At 36.2% G+C, this 19,007-nt stretch overlaps 1 protein-coding gene and 1 pseudogene across 3 annotated transcripts in view; one reads left to right on the top strand and one right to left on the bottom strand.

Annotated features, from left to right (window-relative positions):
• Positions 1-19,007, top strand: part of LRP1B (LDL receptor related protein 1B) — a 1,954,889-nt gene that overhangs the window by 1,266,359 nt on the left and 669,523 nt on the right. For all 3 annotated transcript variants that reach the window (XR_012421093.1, XM_005573071.4, XM_015433154.3), the window contains exons 24-25: positions 14,558-14,755; positions 15,704-15,908. Coding sequence is in view for 2 of the 3 variants with exons in the window: in XM_005573071.4 (XP_005573128.4) it covers positions 14,558-14,755; positions 15,704-15,908 (403 nt within the window). In the remaining variant the exon portion in view is untranslated. The remainder of the gene's footprint in view (positions 1-14,557; positions 14,756-15,703; positions 15,909-19,007) is intronic.
• Positions 341-4,914, bottom strand: LOC102128178 (leucine-rich repeat-containing protein 57 pseudogene; annotated as a pseudogene).

Raw genomic sequence — 19,007 nt, 5'->3', positions numbered from 1 at the left:
GAAATGAAATGGCAACTGACTTTATGAAAGCTCACACATTGAAACTAAATGAAATTTCAAGCTGTGGTGTGGAGTTATTCTGTTACCAGGCAGCACTCCTCACCATAAAAATAGCAGCTAGGTACTGATTTCTTAATGCCAAACTAATGATGATTTTGAAGACCAACCTTGCTCACTGTCATACCCATGGCTCAAATGGAGAACTTTTCCTGTCTCCTGATTTCCTTTCTTTTAGCTTTGTTGAGAAGAGCCCTGAAAAGGAAAAAAAAAAAAAAGATCATTGAGTAAAAACATAATCTCCTGGAGTATCATCTTGTTATTGCAGATACCCCTTCACAACAACAGGAGCCTTTCAATCAGCCACACTCCAACAGGTTCCAAGTCAGTATCCTGTAAGGTTCCCATAGACCTGGAGAACTTCATGCAAACTTCTTGGTGGCCATGAACCTCTCCATGTACTTATCATAACCTTCCAGTTCTTGAAGTTTCTTTATTTCAAAAAGATCACCTTCCATAGCAAGCGGACAGATATGGGAGTCACTGCAGATGCTCTGTGAAACCATGATGAGCTCAGGACAGTTCTCTTCTAGGTAAAGAATTTTAATGCAAGGACAGCAAGATATCTTTACTGAGACCTGAGATATCTTCTTCCAATTGAGGATGAGTCTGATGACCTGCAGCTCTCCTACTATGTCAGGTATACTTTGAATCTGGTTCCTGGAAAGGTCCACCACCTCTGGTGGCCTAGGCTACAATGTTGGGTGATAGTGCTCCCAGTTGGTTCCCAGAGAGGCTCAGGGTCTTGAGGGTAGAGAGTTGCCCAAAGGTAGATGGCAACTTTCTCGGGTGACTGCTGTTTAGGCATAGCATCTCTAGATTTGTTTAGGATTGCATAATCTCATTAGGCAGAGCAGTTTATGTTGTTCAGGGATAGGTTCTTCAGCTCAGTGAACTTCTGTATCAGCAAAGGCAGTAGGTTCTCCATCTTATTGTTGGACAAATCGATGGTCCTGAGATTGCTCATTAGTGTCTGCAATTCTAAGAGGAACTTGGTCAGCCCACAGTCCTTAAACTGGGAGACAGCAGTTTAGCGTGCCCATTCCACCTGAGTACTGAGGGCATCGTTTCCTATACTAGTGCTTCGGCCCACATCTCTCCTATGGCTCAGCTGCCAGATGGTTCAGCTGCCAGATGGTTCAGCAGGGGAACCCCAGGACCTACACTAACCAGGTTGAGTTCCCTGGACTTAGTCCTGGATGGGAACCTGATGATAGTTTTATGTGACATAGAAACCTTCAGAATGAAGACCCAAAGATCGAGGAAAAACTATCCATTTTTTACACTTAGGCTTAATGAAGTATGGACAGGTGTGTAGAAATATGATTGGACAAAAAGGGTGTGATCTAATGCTAATAGATGTCTGGGGGGATCCAGCACAGCCTGTCCGCTCCAATTCTTCAGAACCTGTCTGGGCAGCATTCCTTCCTCCAAGATACGGGGCAGACCACCTCTGGAATGAGCATCTTCAATTTACTTATGGCCAGCTCCTAAACAAAAAGGTTAGTGTCTTCATCAGGGTTCTCTAAAGGGACAGAACTAATAGGATAGATAAATACATGACGGGGGGTTTATTAGGAGAATTGACTCACACAGTCATAAGGTGAAGTCCCACAAAAGGCTGCCTGCAAGCTGAGGAGCCAGGAAACCAGTCTGAGTCCCAAAACCTCAAAAGTAGGAAAGCCAATAGTACAGCCTTCAGTCTGTGGCTGAAGGCATGAGAGCCCCTGGGAAATCACTGGTGCAGGTACAAGAGTTCAAAAGCTGAAGAACTAGAAGTCTGATATTGGAGGACAAGAAGTATCCAGCATGAGAGAAAGATAGAGGTCAGAAGACTTAGCAAATCTAGTCTTTCCACACTCCTCTGCCTGCTTTTATCCCAGCTGTGCTGGCAACTGATTAGATGGTACCCATCCAGATTGAAGGTGGGTCTGCCTCTCCCAGTCCACTGACTCAAATGTTAATCTCCTTTGGCAGCAGCCTCACAGACACACCCAGGAACAATATTTTGCATCCTTCAATCCAATTAAGTTACCCTCAATATTAACCATCATAGTCTGGGAAGGTTAAAATAGTATTTTTAGGCTTTATGGCTGGCTTTGGGGAACGGGGCTGCTGGTTTCTATGACTCGCTCTGGGAAAGAGAGATTCTAGTTACTATGGCTTGCCTGAAGAGAGAATGAAGCATGAAAAACAGGAAGGCAGGAGAGGGTCCGGGAGAGACTTTGCTTCCGAGGTAGCTTCTTAGGCCTTCACTTTGTGATGCTGTTTTCTGAGCCCCAACAAAACTCTGGCAGTACCGTATGATTTCTCACTGTTAAGATTGCTATATTTTCCATCTGATTTTGTTCATAATTTTATAGAAAAGCAAAAGTGTATTTCATCTTTTAAAGTTACAATGAAACATTTTTAAGTGGATAATTTTATCTTCTGGTAATTCATCTCTTCCTGAAATGTATAGTGCACTTTGTGCATGTAAAAACAAAACAAAACAAAACAAAAAAAAACTTTATTCTGTATTTTGTTCACCCCTTTTCTTTTAGAAAAGCAGCAAATTGGCCAGGTGCGGTAGCTTATGCTTATAATCCCAGCACTTTGGTAGGCTGAGGTGGGGGGATCACGAGGTTAGGAGATTGAGACCATCCTGGTTAACATGGTGAAACCCCGTCTCTATAAAAATAAAAAAAAATAAAAAAAATAAAAAGCCAGGTGTGGTGGTGGGTGCCTGTGGTCCCAGCTACTCAGGAGGCTGAGGCAGGAGAATGGCGTGAACCCGGGAGGCAGAGCTTGCAGTGAGCTGAGATGGCGCCACTGCACTCCAGCCTGGGCAACAGAGCAAAACTCCGTCTCAAAAAAAAAAAAAAAAAAAAAGAAGAAAATCAGCAATTTCACAGTTCAATAAAAATGAACTGACTACTGCTGGACTTTAAAAATACAAATTTCCTTTTCTTGCTCATTTTCTCTTTTCCATCATCTTCTGTTGATTTCCCCTTTTAAAATATTTTCTTTCTATTGAATGCAATACCTGTTCTTACCGCTGTTGACATTAAACAGAAAAATAAAATGATGATAGCAGTGTTTTGGCTGGGCATGGTGGCTCACACCTGTAATCTCAACACTTTGGAGGGCTGAGACAGGAGGATCACTTGAGCCCCGGAGTTCAAGACAGCCTGGTCGACATAAGGATACTCCCTACCTACAAATAATTTAAAAATTAGCCAATCATGGTGGTGCACATCTGTGGTCCCAGCTACTCAGATGACTGTGGTGGGAGCATTGGCTGAGCCCAGGAGATTGAGGCTGCAGTGGGCCATCACTGTGCCACTGTACTGCAGCCTGAGCCATAGTGAAACCATCTCAAAAGAAAACATTAAAAAAAAGTTTTTCAAATTACAGCCATGATTGTTCTATTCCTTTTTCCCCTTTAGTTTTCTTCCATAGTTCTCTCATCTTTTTTTTTTTAATTTTTCTGCACTCTTTCCTTCTCTGATTCTTTACAATCTGGCTTTTGCTGAATTGCAGAACTGATTCTGTTTTCTCTAAGTTCACTCCTAATATCTTATTAGTTAAATAAAATGATATTTCATAAATGCTACTTTTATAACTTTTATTTTTTATTTAATGTATCTCAAATCTCAGTTTTCTCATATATCTCAATACTCAATTACATTTTCCCTCTTTAATTCATTTATTAATAATTTAATCCATTTAGTAATAATTATAGTAATTCAATTATTAATCACTCTTCTCTGAAGTATTGATTTATTTTAGGACCACCTAAAATATGCTACTGATTGTGATGTGGATAGGAGGCAGGGAAATACTGGGTAGAACAGGTAGGTTCCCCGCAAGGGCCCCACCCTCAAGCCTGGACCCGCAGCCCAAATTGAGAACTTTACATCCCTGTTTTCCTGCTTGAATGTTGCCTTTTCCAGAACCACCCTCGCCCACCCTGTGCTCATAAAAGTCCCAGGCTCCACTGCCAGCAGAGCAGCAGAGAAGAAGAGAAAAGAAAAAAACAGCTTGGCGTTGGTGAGAAGCAGCTTGACTTCAGAGGGATGGCTTCAGAGGGATGGCTTGATGGTGGGACCTTGCAGAAGGGGTGTTAGTTAAGTAAAATGTCATTTTATTTAACTAATAAGATATTAGGAGTGAACTTAGAGGAAACAGAATCAGTTCTGCAATTCAACAAAAGCCAGATTGTAAAGAATCAGAAAAGGAAAGAGTGTAGAAGAAAAAAAGATGTGAGAACTATGGAAGAAAACTCAAGGGGAAAAAGGAATGGAACAATCATGGCTATAATTTGAAAAACTTTTTTTTTTTCAATTTGGCCTGGGACAGCTGAACTCCCAAGGAAGGCCACCTTTCTGGTCCATCCCCTTTTCAGCTCTCCATCCCACTGAGAGCCATTTTCATCAGCAATAAAATCCCCTGCATTTACCATCTTCAATTCTTTGTGCGACCTGATTCTTCCTGACACCCAATAAGAGCTCGGGACACAGGGGGTTGTCACACTGAGATGTTAAACACTTAAGCCACCCACGGACAGCAAAGTAAAAGAGCGCACTGTAACATGCCTTCTGAGGCTCTAGGGGCCACACAGAGTTCTGCTCCTGCCTGCGCCCAGAAGCATTCCTTCTGGCCCCTGTGAGCACTCACCTGTGTGCTCCCCTTCCTGAGAGGGGTTGAGAGCTGCAGGCTGAGTAAAGGAGCCACCCGCTTCGCAAGTCCAAGTCCTGTGAAGGGATCAGGGAAAATTTCCTGTTTCGATTGCATTTTCTTCTGGCTCCATTCCTGTTTATCCGGCAGCCCAATGGCAAATTTGAAGCATATTTCTAGTAACATTGCAAATAACATTATAGGTTTTTTTTTTTGTTTTTGTTTTTGTTTTTTTTTTTTAAATCTCAGACTGAATCAGGTTGTATTTTCGCATTAGTTTTTTTTTTTAGTTCTTATTCTCTAATTTTTTTTTCATTTTTAGGTTTTTAAAATTATATTTATTTTTTCATTAAAACCATTTCTAGGAAAGAGATTGTGAATATAAGCACAAAAATGCGTACATATAATGGTTGTGTTTTGGTACACTTGTCCACTACCCAAAGCTTAATTTTCACATGCCTCTATGTGTATTTCCTTGGACAACTCCTTTCTACCCTGAACCTTCCCTTATCACCCCAGATATGATTACTGTGGCATTTACATCTCCAGCTATATAATTTTTTTTTTTTTTTTTTTTGCGGCGGAGTCTCATTGTGTCACCCAGGCTGGAGTACAGTGGCACAATCTTGTCTCACTACAACCTCTGCTTCCCAGGTTCAAGTGATTCTCGTGCTTCAACCTCCTGAGTAGCTTACAGGCATGCACCACGATGCCCAGCTAAATTTTGTATTTTTGTAGAGACAGGGTTTCACCATGTTGGCCAGGCTGGTCTCAAACTCCTGACCTCAGGTGATCCTCCTGTCTTGGCTTCCCAAGGTGCTGGGATTACAGGTGTAAGCCTCCGTGCCCAGCCTATCATTTTTCTTACTATCTAATTCTACTTCCCCAGGTATCATCAGGTCACCTCAAGATTAGTTGGCTGGCCGGGCGCGGTGGCTCAAGCCTGTAATCCCAGCACTTTGGGAGGCCGAGACGGGCGGATCACGAGGTCAGGAGATCAAGACCATCCTGGCTAACCCGGTGAAACCCTGTCTCTAGTAAAAAAATACAAAAAAATAGCCGGGCGAGGTGGCGGGCGTCTGTAGTCCCAGCTACTCGGGAGGCTGAGGCAGGAGAATGGCGTAAACCTGGGAGGCGGAGCTTGCAGTGAGCCGAGATCTGGCCACTGCACTCCAGTCTCGGCGACAGAGCGAGACTCCGTCTCAAAAAAAAAAAAAAAAAAAAAAAGATTAGTTGGCTAAGAGTACCCTTTGTCTTCTCCCTCAGTTATCAGTAATTCTGTCAATAGCTGCAGTATTGTTTTTGGTCTTCAGGGCTCACAACTTCAACTTATCTTTGATTTTTCAAATTTCTTGCTGCCTTTTCTCTCCATGTCTTAATTTTTTCTTCACAGTGTTTCTTGGATTCAGATCTCTTTCTACAATTAAGTAGCATCTGCACCACAGCACAGGCCAGGAGATGCATATGTTCTAATGATGATGGCAGTCTTCTCTCTAGCAAATTTGTTTTTATCTTCTTGTTTCTCCAGTTTTTGAGAAGGAGGATATTGAAACTGAAAAAAAACATAGTATTTTTACTGACAGAGAGAGGAAAATCTGGATTCAGGAAAATGAAAATTAATAGAAAGAGTTCAAGATGAAAAATAAAGTGATAAGCAGATTTGCTGCTTTGGGGAGTAGTGAGTGATAAAAGTGAAGCCATCAGGGGAATGAAGCTGTGGGGGACTTAAAATCCGATCATCCATTCTTTTATTTCTCTTTAAAGAATGACAGATTTACATATCAGTTTCCATCCAGATTTTAAAACTATCTCTCTATTATCTATGAAATTAACCTCAAACCTTTCTGTCTGCTATTCAGAGCTTTCTTCATTTTTGTTCATTTTCCCTCTCCAACGTGATGTTTCATCATCATTCACTGTGGATTTTGACTTTAGGCACATTATTGCCATTTTCATCATGAGTAATGATAGTATATGCATGACTAAGAATGTGTAAAGTGCTTTCATATGTATCTCTTCATTTAATCATCATCTTCAAATATTCCGTTTACTATCATCTATGACTTAATAATATCTTCCACATTCCCCCTGGAAATTTGAATCCTTTACACTCTTCAAAACTCCCTTATCTACAAATAATTTCTTCAAGTTAATTATTATAATTGTGAATAGCTACCATTTACCCAACACCTAAAGTATGATCATTTATTTATTACTTCCAAGAAACCAGATAGTCTTAAATCTCTCATTTTATATCTATGGAAATGAAGACACAGAAAGGTTACTTCATTTGCTCAGGGTAAGATATTGTGGCTAAGACATGTTAGAGCAAAGGTTTTGAACTTTATTCTTACTGACCTCAAAGCAGGAGCATTTACACAATACTGCAAAGACCCAGGCAGTTTGTCTGTGCTGTGAGCCCACATACTCCTATGATGCCTTTGAATAGTCAACATTTTGTGACCTTACTTTTGTTACCACTTGCATCCACTTTCATAAAAGCTGAGATTGAGTCAAAATATTTTATATACCTTATGAAGCATATGAAAATTTTGCAACAAATGATTATTGAATGTAAGAACTTCCTCTAAGTAGTTGGGTCCTTTCTCTTTTCTTCAATTACTCTCATATTTATGACCTCTCTTCCTCTCTTTCTCTTTCTCTTTTGAAGATCATGCAGGAAGGGGTGAGTTGATTACACTCCTCACTTCCTGGCACAGTATTATCATTGGGTCTCTGTGAGATTTTTTATTTTCCTCATGACCTCCCTTGGTTTCTCTTTCTTTCTTAACTTTTATTTCTAAAGTCTACCCCTCTTCCTTACCTCTGTCTCTAGAGGAAACCATTTCAATGTAGTTCATATATTCTCTTATAAAATCTATGTTGTTGTTTTACATACATACCTTTTTAATTATGGAATTGGTATTATACATATTACAGTCTGTCATTTACCATTTTTAGTCAGCACTGTCTTTATGAACCGTACACCTACTCTATGACTTCTAATCACTAGGTAGTGTCATAGAGCGTGCACGCGTCTTTTATGCTTTTCCATTCTGCCATGTAAATACACTCAAGTTGCTCCTAACTTTCTGCACAAATGATAATTCCATACACATACATTTACCTGCATTCTTATAGATGTGGATAAAAATTCCGTTAGGACCAGTAACAATCACAGAATGTGCTTCTACTTACAATGACTAAGTAGAACCAGTTCCTCTTCAGAGTGGTTGCACAGTCTACATCTGTACCCACAGTACACTATCTAAGTTCTCGCATCCTTGGCAGCTCTCAAAATTATCCACTCTGTCATTTTCTCCCTAATATATAGGAGTAACATGATATATTGTTGCTTTTGTTGCATTTGTTTTATTTCTCATGAGTTTGAACACCTCTCCATATACTCACTAACCTTAATTTCCTTTGGTCATTCTCCTATGAAGATTACTGCTTTTTCTTATTAATTTGTAGAAATCAACACTATGTTCTAAACTTTAGACATTTCAGATATCGCCTCCATCCAGTCGCCCATCTATGAACTTCATCCACAGTGGCCTCTGTTGAACAAGTCCTCTTTGTCTGTGCGTCTGCTTCCCTCACTTACCCCTTTGTTTGATTCATTTCTTTGCATATTTCTTCTTCCTCGCATAATCATTTTCATCATATTTAGGATCTTCTAGGCTTGTTATTCATTCATTGATTTTTATAATTATCATTTATTCTTTTATGCAATCAAAAATATTTAAATCTAGTAAAAGACACTGGACTATGCCCTAGAAATGCAGGTTTTGTTGTTGTTCCACCTCTTACCTGAATGAATGTTCTTCTCTCTCACTCTCTCTCCCTCACACACACCCCGAATGAAGATTCTTACAACTTGTTAATTAAAAGAATTGGTGAGTTAAAAAAGCAAATCACGAACTTGACATACAAAGCAGAGATATTTTAAAAATCCAGAAATACTTGGGAAAGTGATTACTAAGAGAGAAACAAAAATTGGCTCTTAAAAAAATGTGAAAGATAGCTGATGATATCATCTTGTATATGTATAGTTTGAATAATACTTGAAAATTCATCCCGGCCTTCATTCCATAGATTCTATTTCCTCTGCCTACCTATATATTATACTTCAGAAATATTTAACTATCATTCATTCTCAATATGGCTATAGATGGAGAAATGGAGGGAAGTAAGTCATGATATATATTGGGCCAGATAAATAATATACCATTTACCACTTCATAAGTTGCTACTGTGTACAATAAATGTATCTGATGATGGGAGGGAAAAGTTCAAATAAATTCTTAAATGTGGGAACAGAAAATACAGTAAAAACTCTGAAGTAGCAGAAGAGAAAACATTGTAACAGTAATATCACTTTTTGTTTGATGATATTATATATATGGTAAAGAATCAGGGGATTTCACACAGAATTGCTGGTTGTATGGTTGTAATAGCAATTTACCCTGAAAGGATCTGAAGAAGAACTCTTTTTCTTAGACAACTCATCTGCGGCTTTCATAGTCTGTCTGATAAAAATCATTCTGCAAATCTGTAGTGGGACTGAAAGAAAAACAAAGAAGACAATTGTACATAGAAGATAACAGTCTTCTGAGTGTTTTCTAAAAGCTTCTTGTAATGCACTAGATTTATAAAAATGAAATTCATCACTTATACAAAGTATAAATTGTAACCTCCTTTATTTTGTACATATCTCATCTCTTATGATGTGCTAAAGGAGGAAGATTTCAGGCCACTTCTCTATTAAGAGGATAATATGCTGGTTTGAGCTGTTAAATTCAGTCATTTATGAGACAGAAGCTAGTATACTGGAAGAATTGTTAGAAAACAGTAAAAATGGATGGTTACTTCACATATTATTTATATTCATTCTAAATGGAGTTGCCCTAAAGGAGGTTAATATACCTATGTCAAGATGGAAACAAACTAGAAAATTCTTCATTTATTTTATCTCCAAATACTTTTTTACAAGGTTTCATTTAATTAAAGTAAAAACCATTATAAGAAGGGATTTTAAAATTCTATCTTCATGATTTCCCACTGGTTTATGAAATAACATATCGGACTATTCATTACAACTTCATTTTCTCAAAGGGGAAATAGTAATCTAATAAGTCAACAGAGATCTTGAAAGCGGAGGCGCTTGAAGAAGATATCTAGATTAAGAGTTCTAATAGAAAATCATTTGAAAATTTACACTTTGATTTTTGATCTTTGGTAAACTAGTTTATTTTATTTGTTCGTTTTATTTTAGTCAAGCATGATTCAGTAAATATCAAACAAGTGTTTTCTCAACATAAAATGACTATAAAGGATACAAGAACTCGAAAAGATTGTGAGCAGTTTTAATAAGATAGTCAATGTAAAGGTCATTGTTCAAAGAAAACAGATGTGCTTTTAATCACTTTTCATTTTATAAACTCAAATATGTTTGGAAATAGTGGGAATAATGTATTCAACAGACAATATTTTAAAATATTTAGAATATGTCATGCACGATTTAAATGATTTTCTGAAAGTAATAAAACACATTAGATAACTTTGAAGCCCTCTGTGTATGCATTTCTCCATCCTCTGAGTCAGCCTCTTTTGTGAGCCTGGTGTATCTGTTCTATCCTTACAGTTTGTGTTTTTAAACAAAAGTTAACACTATGCTTTTATATGTACACAAGTTATGTGCATTATGTAACCCATTTGAAACTAGGTTTTGTTTTTTTTTTTTTCTCATAAATATTATTTTGAGATTTAACTGCTCTGTAACATTATCCTCTATAAAAAGATTACAGTTTGCCATTCCTCTGTTTGTGGCCGTTAAGGTTTGCTATATCAAACTATGTTGTAGTAAATGGCCTTATGATGTCTACATATGAAAATGTAAACAAGTTGAGCTACATATTCGAGATATGTGCATCTTCATTTACACATGTTTAAGTCTATTATAGCGAAATATATCTCCAAAATAGTTGTAGAAATACACACTACCATCAACACTTTGTGAAAGTTCCTCATTCTCCAAATCTTTGCTAACACTAGCTACCATTGTGGGTCAAATTGCTTCTTCTCCACTTACTAGCTGTGTGACTTTGGCATGGTAATTATATAATTTCTCTGTGTCTCTGTTTGTTCCTATGTAAAATGGGGTTGACATCACCCACCTCATAAGGCTTTGTGAGGACTGTGTAAATTGGGATTTATAAATGTTTAAGAATGACTGGACCCAGTGGCTTACATCTGTAATCCCAGAACTTTAGGAGGCCAAGGCGTGTGGATCACTTGAGGCCAGGAGTTCGAGACCATCCTGGCCAACATGGAGAAACTCTGTCTCTATTAAAAATACAAAAATTAACTGGCTATGGTAGCACATGTCTGTAATCACAGCTATTCAGATGGCTGAGACATGAGAACTGCTTGAGCCTGGGAGGCAGAGGTTTCAATGAGTCGAGATCACACCACTGTACTCCAGCCTGGGCAACAGAGTGAGACTCTATCTCAAAAAGAAAAGTTTAAGAATAATTATAGTATATAGGAAGCACTCCATGTGTGATGTTTTGATAATTCTTGGACTTCCAATTTTGCCCAATAAAATGGGTGTGGTCTTGCTGTTATAATTGATGTAAACTTTTCTTAATATTCTCAATTACTATGCGACTTCATTATGGACTAGTAACAAAGTTTGTGGACTGGCAGCAGTCTATATAGATAACCCAAGTACCAGTTTGCTAAATTACTTTTAGTCTTGTAAGTTTTTCTTTTTTACACATTAGATTGGAGGGTATAATTTTACTATTAAATCAATGTTTGTAATGCTTAGATATCATTTCAAATTTTCTTTTTTTTTTTTTTTTTGAGATGGAATCTCACTTTGTTACCCAGGCTGGAGCATAGTTGTGTGATCTAGGCTCACTGCAACCTCTGCCTCCCGGGTTCAAGAGATTCTCCTGCCTCAGCCTCCTGAGTAGCTGGGATTACAGGCACGTGCCACCATGTCTGGATAATTTTGTACTTTTAGTAGAGATGGAATTTCACCATGTTGGCCAGGCTGGTCTTGAACTCCTGACCTCAGGTGATCCACGAGACTTGACTTCCCAAAGTGCTGGGATTACAGGCATGAGACACCTCACCCAGCCTTCTATTTCTTTTTAAGTCAATTTTGCTAACACGTTTCTCTAAGAATTAACTTATTTTACATATTTTCAAGTGTATTATTAAAATACATATCTTACTCATCTGTTTTTTTTGTTTTGAGGTGGAGTCTTGCTCTGTCGCCTGTTTTTTATTTTCTATATTTTCTATTTTCACTCTTCTTACTGTTAATTTATCACTATGTGTGTGTATATGTATATGTATATGTAATATGTGTATGTATTTGTGTGTGTATATATATAATCAAGTCTGCCATAGGTCTAATCTATATTTTGTTATTCTTTTAAACAAATGGCTTTGGGTTTGCTAGTAATATCTTTTGTCATATTGTATCAATTTCTGTGGTTATATTTGTTGTTATTTTCAAATTTGAGTTAATTTATTTTTATTTTCTGAATTCTTTGAGTTGAAATATTCCATTTAATTTTTCTAATAATAATTTCTCTATTTTATTCAACTAACTCTAATGCACAGAAAAGAAACATAACTAAATTATTGGAATTCTTTGTTTTCTTAATGTAGATAGAAAATTTTTCAGATCTGAGGAAGGTTATAGGAATGACTAAATGAGCTAAAAATTAATGATATATGTGAACCTGGACTGTTAACAGTGAGCTACAAGTAGTATTTGTACAGTTTTATGCCCTTTATAAGTTTTTACAGTCATTACTACATTTTTTTAAGAACAAATGTATTTAGATATAATTTACATACCATAAGATTCACTCTTATAAAGTGCACAATTCAGTTTAACTGTTACAGCTATTTAATTTTTGAACACTTTAGTCACCCCAAAACAAACCCCATGCCCATTAGCAATCATTTCCCATTAATACCTCCCGTCAGCCCTAGAAACCACTGATCTATCTATTTTCTACCCCTAAAGATTTGCCTATTCTAGACATTTCATATAAATGTAATCATGTAATATGTGTTTTATGACTAACTTCTTTCACTTGGCATAATGTTTTCATTTGTTTTAGCATACACCAGTAATTATTTTCTTTGTATTGATGAATAATATATCTATCATGTGGATAGACAACATTTTTTTATTCATCGGTTGATGGGCATATGAATTATTTCCATTTTTGGTTATGAATAATGCTGCTATGAATATGCACCAGTTTTTTTGTGAACATGCATTTTTAATTATCTTTGGTGTACAATTAGAATTGGAATTTTTGCTAGGTCATATGGTAACTCAATATTTAATGTTTTAAGGAAGAGCCAAACTGTTTTCCAAAGTGACTGCATTTTTTCTTAATAGCCAACTGGCAGTGTATGAGGGTTCTAATTTCTCTACATCCTTGCCATCAGCTGTGTCATCCAGCTTTCTTATTATAATCATCTTAGTCGGTGATTAAGTCTTAGTTTCATAGCTAAGAAACCATTGCCTAATTGAAGGTCGCTAAGATATATGCCTGTGTGTTCTTCTAATAGTAGTGTAGTTTTAGTTCTCACATTTAAGTGTGTAATACAGTTTGAGTTAGTTTTTGTCTATGGTGTGAGATAAGTCTGAACATAAGTGGAGGAAAATTTGTCTTTCCAAGAAATAGTGCTGGGAGAACTAGATTTTCACATGCAATTGAATGATATCTGAACCTATCTTATACCATATACAAAAATTAATTCAAATTGTATCAAAGACCTAACATAAGAGCTAATCCAAAATTAGATATTTTTTCTTTTAAACAACTGTGCATCCAACACAAAGATTTTCTTTATTTTAAAAATGCTAAATCCAGGGTATTAAATTTTAAGAGTATTTGTTTTATTGGGAGCTATCTGGAACTATTCTGTACATGTTTTTGATACACATTTTTTCAGTTAGCTCTAGTCACAATAATGTCATAAAGAAAAAACAATACTGTGCAATAAATAACTGCAATATCTAAGTGATCACAACAATATACATCAGTATGTCTCACAGTAATTAGTTTAGGGTTTGATACGTTTTTGAAATAACATAATTTTAGTAACTTTCAGATACTGAAACATTCTTTTAGACACAATAATACTAAAAGAAATTTTAATCTCATATCCGTTTTCAAAGCTTCTTTCCTTTCTCCCTACTCAGGCCTGTTTCAGGCTAAAAGAAACCAGTAAGGAATGATATAGTTATGATATTTTTGGACTCTGCAGAAAGCCGCCATCTTCTATCTTAATGGAAGCACTCCCTAACTATAAGTCCAACAACTTCTTCACAGAAATCTTTTTCTGTTGTTGTTGGATATTTCTTCTCTATGGATCTGTAAATATAGGGTAGTTAGCTAAGAGAATAGCAAAGTTAGTTTTAGCCATATCTTAGAAGATTTTTCTGAGCTTTGTCAGGTGAAATTCTAAAAACAACAACAACAACAACAACAACAACAACAACAAAAACAGAAAACCCCCTATTTTGTTTTTGTGTGACAATAATTCTTCTATTCTTTAATCAGTGTCAGGTATATGTAAATTCAAGCAATAAAATCTCCCTAATAACTATTCTAATGAATACATATAAACCTAAGTTTTGCAAGTTTCCGTTAAATATTGGATTAAAAGAAATTGCTGTTTTAAGATGGAGAATTATGTAATAAATTATACTTTTAAATAATATATTTTGATCTCAAGCATTTTATTACCAGAGTTTACATTTTCATAAGCCTATTAAACATAAATTTAATTTCAGATCCTTTTGAAGCATTCATCATCTTTTCTATTCGTCATGAGATCAGAAGGATTGATCTTCACAAAAGAGACTATAGTCTACTTGTTCCTGGATTGAGAAACACAATAGCACTTGATTTTCACTTCAATCAAAGTTTACTTTATTGGACAGATGTTGTAGAAGACAGAATATACCGGGGAAAGCTTTCTGAAAGTGGAGGTACATATATTATAATTTTCCTTAATGTTTAGATTACTTTTTTAAATGAAAATTCAAAGAACACATTATAAGTAGAAGAAATTTTGATTATTCTTTGACCTTTGGTCCTTTATCCCCTCCCTTATATATGTAAAATCAGGGGTGTTGAGTATCTGTGTGAGCACCTGTTGGGGGCAGGAAGTGGTGATGCTCATGCTGTTCACACCATTTGCCACTGTGGACTTTTCCATGGACTGATGGCAAAGAAACTTATTTACAAGACAATGAAACAAAGTGACTGGTTTTTAAATTGTGAAAGAAATTAAATAATGGATAAATAAGAATATTGGTAGGCATCACCAAATCGCTTATTTTTATTCATACCTTTTCTCTTATTTACATTTTTGTTATATCTTACAAATCTTAGGGTCCCAGGTGAGGAAGAGGGTCATCTGGGGCTTATCTTTGTTAAAGTTTAATATAGTAGTAGCTGTTACCTGTTATGCTTCCACAAAGAGAAAAAGAGTGAGTGCTGATTAGCCAGAATGCATATGAGCTCTGGTGGGCTTTTTCTTTTGATTTTATTCTACTCTTGAAGATCAACATTTGAGTTAAGTTACACTGATTGTTTCCAAAATCCCTTGCTCTGAATACAAAAGTCAGAAACAAGAAGTAACTTTTTTTTTTTTTTTTTGCCACCTCAATGTTGTTATTAACCTCAGAGCTGTTTAAAAACTTGATCCACTGATACTAAAAGGATTTACTAGATTAAAGATTTCTGGTAAGGGTGATAGGTAATGCTAAATTGGAGACTACTTGGTGTTGCCTGTGCTAAGTAGCACTTTTGCAATCTCTCAAAGTGGAAATCACATTGAAATAATTTGTACTGCTGGTTGCAGGTAGGCCCTTTCCTTTGTACTTAATGCAATCCTTGAATGGGTGCACATACTGATTTTCCTTCTTTTGTAGGTGTCAGTGCCATTGAAGTGGTTGTGGAGCATGGCCTGGCTACTCCAGAAGGCCTGACAGTCGACTGGATAGCAGGAAACATATACTGGATAGACAGCAATCTGGACCAAATCGAGGTGGCTAAACTAGATGGCTCCCTAAGAACTACACTAATAGCAGGAGCCATGGAACATCCCAGGGCCATTGCTTTGGACCCAAGATATGGGTAAAGAAATTTGCCTTTTATAGATTGAGTTTGGCATAAAAAACAGGCTTTCAATTTAATATTGAATTCAATTATCTCATCAATTATGAGTCAAAGTGTCAAAGTGGTTATTTTGTGCTAACGTATGTGTGTGGGGTGGGGTGGGGGTGGGTGTGTGAGTTGTATATACAGCAACTAGTTTAAGTTTATTGCCACAAGTTTGGTTATAGAATTGCTTACATAGGTACTTTTAGAGGCTCAAAATGTATTTTTTTTTTTCTAAATGTGGGCATTAGGCCCTATTGGAAACTATTGCAACTCTTTTTCAAAGCAGTAATTTAATGAATTTATCTTCGCCCTGCCAAAGAGATGCTGTAATTGTTTCTAATGGTTGCAAACTACAGGGCCAGTCTTTGTTCTAAATAGTCACAGATGTTAACCATCTCATCCTTTATTTATTTTTTATGTTCTTGGAGTCAGTTTAAAAGAAAAATTAAATAAGCTTGAAGGAGTCCAGTGGTGAGATATTGACTACTGGGAGATTTGAAAGACAAAGCATATGATTCTGGAAAACAAGGTTCAATGTTGAGTAACTCAGATTACTGCCTCTCTTCCCTTGTGTGTTCCTTTGTGAAGGAGCAGAAGAGAGGCACTGGATTTCCATCCAGAAGATGTGGGTTCCCATTCCTGCCCAGTCACTTATACTCTGGGGGTATCAAGTATATTCTTTTTCCTTAGATTTCAGGTTTCTATTCTATGAATTGGGGATAATAACATCTTCCTCCTTCAGTTGTTTTCAAGGAGATGATATACATAGGAGATAATATGCAACTGATATGTGAGAATGCTTTGTTATTTCTGTCGACTATGACCTTTGTAATTTTTTTGTAAATCAAAGGCCATTATTGAGTCTAAAGGTTAGCAGAAAATAATTCGTTGGGAGGCTTGTACCTTTAAGTAATGTCGAGTCCAGGGAAAGCCAATGAGTGCTTCAATGAGAGAGGAGCTCCAATGAACAAGGAGTGAGCCAAGAGAGAGTTCAATGAGATAAAGAAGAGAGAAAAGCCAGTCTATGTCTAAGTCGGCCTCCTGGCCACACTCTCTGACTTTTGCTCTTGTCTATGCCTAAGACTCAGAAGTCAATAGATTGGGAAGTATGTTTACGTCTCTTTTAGTCAATTTAGACCCAGAAATGAAAGGGGCAGAAACCACTTCTCTAGAGCAGGGATTCCAGATTGACCACCCTCATTTCTGTGTTTGCTTTATTTTCAACAGTGTTTTAAATTTACTTGAATTAGTTGTCAAAATTTAAAATATTGAGAGATTTTACATAAGATCTTGGATTTCTGCCTTGTTTCATAAAATAGGGAGATCTGGTAACAATGAGCTGAGCAGTAGCTGTTTCTCTTAGCCTGGAAGTATATTCTCTAGTTTATGTAGTCTACATTTGACCTATTTCACTCATTACTTCCTATAATAACAGTTTATCAGGAGAAAGCCTGCTATGTTTAATAAGACATGTCTTTATTTTTTAATATTTTATTCCTGAGGTACAATAGATTGCTGATACTGACGGTATACTTCCCACAAAGTTGCAAGCTCATTATCAGCCAGGGCCTTATCTCCAGTGCCAACTACTGATATAAGGGTTTTACCTATCAGACCTAAGTTGTGTCAGCATGAGAAACTTTCTAAATAAAAGAAAAGTAGTATTTTGGAAAAAGATTGTAATCATAGCATGTATACCAACCTGAGAAGAAAAATATGAATAATTCTAAAATTATAAATGACACAGAACACACAAAAACAGGTGTATGAAAGTTTAAAAATGGCCTCACCAAACCAGATAGATTTTGCAGTTGATACCTCATTTTCCACTGATATTATATTAACAATGCTAGGATCAACTTATTTATCTCAGTTTTGAAAATATCCAACCTGAGAGTAAAGAAAACAAAAACGCCAAGGACATACAACCTATAAATACTATTTAAGTGAAAATACCAAGTACGATTTCGGTATGAAATATCCTCAAAGAGTTGAAAGTTAAACAGAAAGCTAGCCTGAAAGTAGGGGAAACTCAAAATGCTTCTGGGGGAGTTGATGCCTTCCACCAGTGACTGCTGCTATGAAACAGTGAGACTAATTAAGATAATTACATTGGTAATAAAATAATAATTTTTAAAAATAGGATAACAATGCTTATACAATCGTTTCTACAATAAATGACCAGAGTTTGGACAACAGTACTAATTCATTAAACTCTAAGTGTTAACTGGAACGTTGACAGATTTTTGTGTCATGATTCGATAGGCTTTTTATTGTTAAAAGTTATTTTACAGAGGTTGATATGATTAAGATATAAAGTTTATATAAACATCGCAAAGCACATTTTAAAATGTAAATTTTTAGATTAAAAATGTAATGCGAATATTAAAATATTTTCAAGTTTATTAGCTATTTTGGTAAAAAGTTCTGAGGTTAGTTTAATATTGGACCTTTCACAAGGTAGGCTTAGAACATAGAAACAAAAAGCGCATGCGTGCACACACACGCGCGCGCACACACACACTCACACACATACGCACTTACAGCAAAGCCAAGCCAAGCACAAGAAAAGTAACATTGAAATATCATTTTATTTAAACTCAGCTTACTGTCTTAGTACCATGTACAATATAAAAATAAGATTTTCCCTAATTTCTCAAACTATTAATCAAATATATACGGAAACAGAGACTCAGCATTGATATGAACTTCAGAGTAATTTAAACTTCTTTTGAAATTTTTGATTTTAGATAAAATTCACTAATTATTGAGAAATATGATTTATATAAATACTGTTCTATTTTCTACTAAATCTTAAGCTTTTTGATGGCAAGGGAAGTTGTTTTCAGTCTGTAAAATCCTTCTAAGCCTCTTTGAATATATACTTGTGCTAAGTAAATGTTAAACAAATGAATGCATGCATATAAATGGAATTTGTTTATATGCAACTTACATGAACTCAAGGATGTATTTAAAATGTGAAGTATACAGTAAAGACAGCGAATGGGTAAAACTATGAACTTTGTTTACAATAACAAATGAAAAAAAAAAAGGTTCGGAACTAGCCACTTT

Source organism: Macaca fascicularis, chromosome 12, assembly GCF_037993035.2.
Source record: "Macaca fascicularis isolate 582-1 chromosome 12, T2T-MFA8v1.1".
Classification (NCBI taxonomy): Eukaryota; Metazoa; Chordata; class Mammalia; order Primates; family Cercopithecidae; genus Macaca; species Macaca fascicularis.
Note: the sequence above shows the minus strand (reverse complement) of the source record. Positions and strands in the feature narration are given on the sequence as shown.